Genomic DNA, 7740 nt, shown 5'->3' on the forward strand with positions numbered 1-7740 from the left:
AAATGGAAATTAAAGATCATTTTGTCAGGGATGTCACAAAGTGCAAAGAAACAACACTTGCGCAACTCATTCTCAGCTGGTCTAACTTCAAGACAGAAATCAGAGTTAAGGAAGGATCGCAAACCATGACATAAAAGCAATGCTTCCTCCTTCTCTGAACCACTGCTTGCTCAGATTGCACTTAAAATTCTCAGGGGATGTACAGATTGAGATGAAATATTGGTTTGGTGTAATGGCAACATGGAGATCATAGCTGTAAGCTATTTTTGTAAAGCATAAATCAGTGCCTGAGCACCGAACCATGGGAGTCTAACATTCAATTCATATACTATCACTAATTATAATTTTTTACTTGATGATATATCATCACTCATGCAAGTAGCTATAAGCTATTTTTTCCACCCATACGCACACAATTTGTGCACAAGGCAATGATTGCTGAAAACTGCCAAGCATAAATAAGAAAAAGGATATTTTTGTTATTGGCAATTCTATGCCCAGCTAAGAAATTGTTCCTTCTCACTACAACCCATTCAACAGTTATTTTCACAAGAAGTTTGGGTGTTTTTTAACAAGGCAAGGCAAGCAGGGGCTCAGAGAACAAGATGCAGCAGCCAAGAATTGAGACTGAGTGACAGTTTGCAGTCAGCATAAGTCAATGCTTTTTTTCCTTAAAAAAGAAACACCTGAAAACACTGTAAGCTAGGATGGGGTACAGATGCTGGGAGAAAGAACCTTGACAGTCTTGGAACAACTGACTAATTAGCATGGAGGAGGACAGGCTTAAAGTTGAATGTGCTGCTGTGACATGTTTCCTAAACTGTTGGCAATCTTGACCAGTTATTTTCAGCGTTTCTCAGTATGTGCCCTCATCCTCAACCTGCAGATGAGAACATTGCCTCTGGAACTGGGTTCTGCAGAGCAGGTGCCAGCACTTCCACTCTGGGCTCACAGCTCATTAGTAGCTCACAGATGTCTGCTGGCATCAGTCACAAGTGTGATCCTCACTGCAGCCCTTGCTGTAGCTGTCTTCATCCCTGCTTCCCTGTCTGAAGATGTCATTCTGGTCTCCGATGCTGCATCCTTTTTCTTCATTTTCCACATCTGTGTGGGTCGGAACATGGCACACTCATTTGGTCCAAGTGTCTAATGGCATTTGAGGTCTATCTCAGATTAGCATCAGTGTTTCGGTTTGGTTTTTTAAGGAATATGTCTTTAACATTAATGTTATGATGAGTTGCAGTAGCTCCAGCTATCTGGAATTGCTCTTATACGATGAAGAGGAGCTCAGGAAACAAAATAGGGTGAGCTTCCTCTCAGCCTCTTGCCTTTAGCCTTATTCACCAAAGCCTCCTACATTACAATAAAACCTTGCTAGTCACCCTGCACTGGTGAACAGGACCCTACTGGCTTCAGCCAGACCTGCAGGACCAAACTCCCCAGAGGGCTGGTGGTGTGGGGCTGCTCGCCTTTCCTGTTCTCAGATCTTACTGACACTTGTTGCAGTCTCTGGTCACTGCTTGTGGCTGTCAATATCAGCCACATTTAAAATCCACTGCTAGTAGTTTGCTGTGGGAGAGTTTGCACGCATCCTCTTGGTAGCATGCGCAGATAACAATGGCTAAAGTGGTAGCAAGGTGAGTCTGCGCAGCAAAATTGTGAACACAACTGTGTTGTGAACACAATTCACCAAACTGTGCAATCTGGAAAGGTGTTTGTCCAAAACTGGTAATACCATGAGAAAAGTAGGAACAAATAAGTTTACTTGAGACAACCGTCAGCTGAATTAAACAGTAGACATCCATTACCAGGAGATTTATGAGAGTAGAGGCAGCGTGGAAAGAAGTCTCAAGGAGAAGTTGTGACCAGAGGCAAGACCCAGGAATGGGGCAAGCGAAACAGCAGCCCCCAAAGCCACGGCTGGTGCTTCCAGCAGCAGTCCAGTGCTGGTGGATGGTGTGAGCAGGCTGCGTGTAGCCAGCAAGCTGATGTTGATGGTGTGCAACACTGCGGGGGGTGGAGGGGATGGGTGGGTGCTTGTGAGGTGTGTTTTCACTGGTGGATGGATTAGTGGGTAGGGTGCATGTAGAGCACCCACATCTCCCCAAGGAGAGGTGCGTGAGTTGTTGGGGAACCAGCACCCCAGAGGAGGGGGTTGCACCTAACCATGCATGTGTGTGTGTGTGTGTGTGTGCGTGCATCCCTAGACATTTTGTTGATGAGTCATGGAAGGGTGTTTAGAAATGTCTAAGTATTTATCAACATTTGCTAAGTTTCCTGAATTGTGGTTTATCTGCTAGTCCTAAATGTGTAGTTGAACACTTGTCAGTTAGTTAGGTGATGCGAATAATCAGATAAATGTCTCTTATCTCCCCAGCATAGCTTGGAGAGCTGAGCAATCTTCCTGTGGGGCACCCTACACTCATCCCCCATGCCATGACCTCACAAATTGTGGAGTCATGGGGTAGGGTCAAAGAAGATGACCTCACAACCCAACCTTCAGACCTCAGCAGCACCCAGCTTCTGCTCTTCCCACATGTCAACAGCGAAAGCAGCTAAACTAGTGCTGCCTGAGGCTGGCTCCAGCTGGCTCCAGCATAGATGGCCAACTGGTTCTGAACCTCAGGAGGACCCTGGTGGATCCTGTTGTGAAGGTGGAGCTCATGGGAAGAGGTTTCCTGAGGTGGTTTGAGGAGGATAATCCTGAACTGGACTACAGCTTGCACCAACCAGGCTGTCTACATCTCCAAAGATAAGAATTTCCACATAAAGGGTAAAGCACTGGAATGAGGTGCTGCTTAACTGAACAGCACTTAGCATTGGGCTAGGGAAGGGGGGGTCAGCCTTTTTCCAATGGGGAGGAAGTCTTCCTTTTGCCAGCGTCCATCTGTTCTGTTTCTATCCCATGGCACACTCATTTTCACTGCACCATATGGCAACTGCAGCTTTCTGATGGTTGGTAGTATTTACAGAAAGCAGTGTTTGAGAGTGTGAGCAGTCCCCATGAGTTGGTGGCTGGATCTGTGAAGTGAATATTTGTTGCACAGAAATCTATTACACCCTGTCTAGCAACAGGTAGGAAACTTTAAGTCACAAGCACACCACTGAAGCATTCTTTTGTCATCTAAAATGCTTGTCTTCAGTGTTCTTGTTGACTTACATGTCAGCAAGTATCGACTGGGTATACAGGCTTTGTTATATTTGCAACTATAGTAAAGGCATTATTAGAGGTACTGCTGTATATTTACTAAGAGACAAGAAAAATTGTGAAACATACATGGAAAACACCTGCAAAAGTGTGATTATTTCACTGAATCACAGAATGTTTGAGGTTGGAAGGGACCTCTGGGGGCCATCTAGTCCAAATGCCCTGCTCAAGCAGGGCTGCCTAGAGCCAGTTGCCCAGGTCCATATCCAAATGGTTTTTCAATTTCTCAGAGGAAAGAGACTCCACAACCTCCCTGGGTAACCCATTTCACAGCAAAAAAAAAAAAAAGTGTGTCCTGATGTTCAGAGGGAATCTCCTGTGTTTCAGTTTGTGCCTGTTGCCTTGTCACTGAAAGGAACTTGGCTCTATCCTCTTTGCACCTTCCCTTCAGGTATCACACACCCCAATAGGCACACACATAAATGCAGAGCTAACTACTAAAATGTACAGATTTATTAAAAAGAGTAAAGCACTGAGATGTAATGACTCCCTAAACCAGTGAATTATTCCAGGGGATGCTTAAAGCAAATGGAAGCCTCCTAGGAGGTGCAACCCCCTTTCTCAGCTCCTCTTTCTTAGGTCTGTTTGGAACCCTGAAAATGTAGTCTACAGGTCATAGATGACTGCTGCCCTAGACTAGTTTAGCACTGAAGCTAGGCTGCACCAGTGTGTGGAAATTGTGCTTTTGAGCTACAACCTGCCACGGTCAGGCTTCTTTTCCTCTCCAGATTTGCAGGCTCTACCTCACCCAAAGGTCATTTTCCTCTTTCACATGCATTAGTCATAGCCTTGATATACTGAAGCGTGCTGATGCTTCCTGCAGGCTACCAGATGTTACAGCCCTGACAGAAAACAGGGAGAAAGGCTGAGTGTTGGAAAAATAATTTTTGCCATTGTAAAAACAAGTACCTGTAAAGCACCTCAGTTCTGGGTCTTTATGGCTAAAGTTCAAATTGGTGTTGCTCAAAAACACTCTTCAATCCATATTCTGCCACCTACACATACATTCCTGTTTTCAAAAGATTTGAGCACCCACATCCATCAAGATTTGCCAATGCAGTACAGCTTAATAACAGATTTTTATGGCTGTAACTTGGTCTTTTTCCCCCTTTACCTGTATTGATTACATTTCTGTAGAAGTGCTCTAACAAGTCCAAGAAAGCCATTTTAAAACATGAAAGAAGATAGGGACCTGACCTGACCCTCTCTGCCCCTCACTGCTGTTGCCGTACAAGGAATGTGTGTTTGAACAGATTGCTGCCTGTGTCAGCTTTTGACTCTCAGCTGCTAATATGCTCTTGATAGCATATTACTGTCTGGTATTTGATCTTACCACAGGCCCTACTTGGGTCATATCTGATGTCTCTGTAAGAAGTGTGTATACATGGATCCAGGTGCCTGCTGACATAGTTCTTTTTAACTCCGGTAAGCCCTGAACATGAAACTCAGTATTGCCTCTCTGTGAGATAAAGACTGCTGGAGGAACTGGCAGTCATCAAATATGACTGGTAACAGCTCTAGAAAAGAAAAAGATGAGTTTCAGTGCTACCAGGGATAACTATCCTCATCTCCAGCAGAAACACCTCAATCAGAGCAAACCGGAGGCAGGAGCTCACAACGCTAAGGGCAGTTGGAAACTCCTGTTGGTCACACCCCAGGAAATCTCTCGTGTCCTTCATAGAAAGGTCACACATCAAGTCACTCCTACCAGCGGCCTCTTTGCACTTTCCCACAGCTGCAGCCATCATCTCCCTTGCTGGGAAATACAAGATGGAATGCTGTGTGACTTAGGTAACGCAATTATCTGGAACTGACTTACATTTTCCGACATGACTGAAGTTCTCAGATTCTGCTGAAAACCAAGCACATGGTTCCTGGGTGCCTCCAGGGAGCTAACTCTGGGAGCACCCTCCCACCTCTGAAGCTGCTGGGAACTTTCTACAGTGGAAGTAATTCCGTTGTGTGGTTTCAGGGAATCAGTGTTTTGGAGCTCACGTAATGAACAGATGCTCCTGTGCAATGGGGCTCACATTCAACAGCCATGGGGGGCAAGGGAGAGTGAGTGCACCTTCTCTTCCAGAGTGAATTCAGGGACATTGTTTAAGGCCACCATCCTTTTGAGCATGAGGGCCTGTGCAAAGCTTATCAAGTGGGCACCATTCAAAGAGGTCTCTTCAGAAGTGATGCAAAACAAGCCAAAGGAAGTGCAATTAAAGCTGTGCATGGAGTGAAATCAGCATCTGCAAGCCTTTTTGCGCCACAGGGCTACTCCAGCTCTGCACGTAAAGCCAGGCTTTCAGGCCATACCTGCAGCAGGGACTGAGAAATTTCAACTCTCTCAGTAAATCCCCACACTGCGCTGGGGCTGCACAACAGACGACTCACACCAGATTGTTTCAGGAGGGGAATACTGATTTCTCTCAAGAGTAAATTGCAGATCTGCTCACAGTTCAAAGTCCTTTCTTGTACCAAAATAAGAACATTGTCAAATAACTTAAAGACAACATCATGTGAGATAAGCCCCTGTGAATACCAGGTTTCTACAGAATAAGAGAACATAACTTCCTTATATTGCAGTTATCTAAGAGGCTGATGAATTCAAGTTTCCTTACTTTCAGATTGTTTTAAGCTTCTTTTTTTTTTTTCTTCAGAGTTACTACTCTGATTGAAAATGCTGTTATGCCATCTGGTAAATCTCCCATGCTGTGCAGAAACAATATCCAGGCTCTTCTGCCAATAAGAATATCCAGTTCAGATTAGTAAAACTCGAGGCATCATTGAATTAATCTGAAAAAACACAGTCAGCAGGACAAAATTCTAGCAGTCTCACATCCCCTAAAACTGTTGTTTGAAGTGAAGTTTTGGCACAAGGTGCTAGGAGAAAGGAAAGCTTAGGTATGGATGAAAAAGCTGCCAGCAGATACAGGTGTTTAAAAGAAACGTCTTGGATGAAGAAGAGTCACGAGTTGGTCTCCTCTGGCCTGAGGGGGCCAAACTTGTCCTTGCATAGGTGGATCAGTCTTTCATTACAGTCAGTGGGACTTCACCCACACAAAATGCAATTTGATTAAGAGGAAGCGGTGCAGAAGCAAAGACATTAGAAGAAACGGATTGCAATTTTCCTGTGTCACTGTTGCACAGAGAAAGTGTCAAATGTTATTTTTATTGTGAACGGGGTCTTTTGCACAGGTGAAACAAAAGTTGCAGATCGTGTGCATAGGTGTCATAGACAATGATAAAATCGTATTACACGGCTTTACTCCCTAAAAGCCTGTTAATGCTTATTTGGCAAGTTAAAAGTCTGCAGCACCCCATTTTGGTAACTGAAAATCCTAAACAGTTTGTGAGAAGCTGCAGGTTTGCTGACCTTGTGTTAAAAGAAGGCAGATTAACAGTTCTTAAGACTTCTGACTGGTAGCAGTCCACAGATCCAGCAGCTGACCTGCAGAGGTGATGTGTAATGCACCCCACACCATGCCTTTGTGGCACTTTGAGTGCAACATGAGATGGTAAGGACACCTCAAACTTGGGGAGAAACATAAAAGTTTCCATGAGGTACTAATACCCTAAATATTTAGAAGGCTTCTGATAGCAGCATAGTTTTTTGGCTTTCAGATGGCTGGCTTGATTCTGGGGTCCACACCTTTGAATTTCATTTCAGCTTTCCTCCAAGAATTCCCTCCACATTCACCAGCAAAATTGGCTGCATCTCCTACTTAGTTCAAGCAACTTGCTGCAGCTGCCAAATTGTCTTAGCTAAAGAGATGTTTACTGTTGCAAGGAACTGCTGGTGACCACAGAAGACACGTGAAAGACAAGGTAAGGGGAGTACGTTATCCGAGCTGAAGACACACAGACCTATCTTGTTCTGATCTAGAGCTGTAACTGCTTACTACTGAGAATCCACGAAATTTTAGCTCTGAGCTTACCTGTTTCAGAAGTCAGATGACACTTCAATATCTTCTGTCATCTTTGTCCCTGGGCTTGCAACAAAACATTGCCTTTCTAGCATACGAGGTGCGCTGTAAGACTTCAAGAGTAACACATAGGGAGCGCTTTGAGATCCAGAATCAGGGAAAAGGAAGGTTATACTCTTGCTTTGAAGCCTAAGCCTTGGGCAAGCATCACCACAGGGATGACTGGCAGGGACAGTCAGTCAAAGGTCATGAAGACAGCTAGAACATGATGATGCTACTGATTTTGTGGCCTCCCTCTAAATTTGGGAATGGATAGCTAAAGGCGACAATGTTTCCATGTGCACACATTAATTCTTTGCACAGATGCTCAGGAGGACTGGGATAGTTCAGCCATGTCACATTCAATGCAGTGAAAAAGACTGTTCTCCAGGTTAATGGTGGGGCTTGTGAATGTTGAGCAGCCTCAGCTGTTGCGTTAGGAGTTCACACGTGTGGTAGTTGGGAATCACCCCATATCCAGCCACAAGAACTCACTATGCACTGCCTTTCCTTTCACCCTCTCCATGCAGGTCCCACTGGTGGCAGAAGCTAGGGAAGATGTAGTTTATTCCTGCT

The 7740-nt window shown here is 44.7% G+C and overlaps 1 protein-coding gene across 1 annotated transcript in view; it reads left to right on the forward strand.

Annotated features, from left to right (window-relative positions):
* Nucleotides 1–2536: 2536 nt before the first annotated feature.
* Nucleotides 2537–7740, forward strand: part of ARRDC5 (arrestin domain containing 5) — a 5682-nt gene continuing 478 nt past the window's right edge. Inside the window, 3 exon segments of the mRNA XM_010137790.1 lie at nucleotides 2537–2571; nucleotides 2573–2733; nucleotides 6824–6998. Of these exon segments, the coding sequence (XP_010136092.1) occupies nucleotides 2537–2571; nucleotides 2573–2733; nucleotides 6824–6998 (371 nt within the window).

Source organism: Buceros rhinoceros, unplaced genomic scaffold, assembly GCF_000710305.1.
Source record: "Buceros rhinoceros silvestris isolate BGI_N320 unplaced genomic scaffold, ASM71030v1 scaffold36686, whole genome shotgun sequence".
Lineage (NCBI taxonomy): Eukaryota > Metazoa > Chordata > Aves > Bucerotiformes > Bucerotidae > Buceros > Buceros rhinoceros.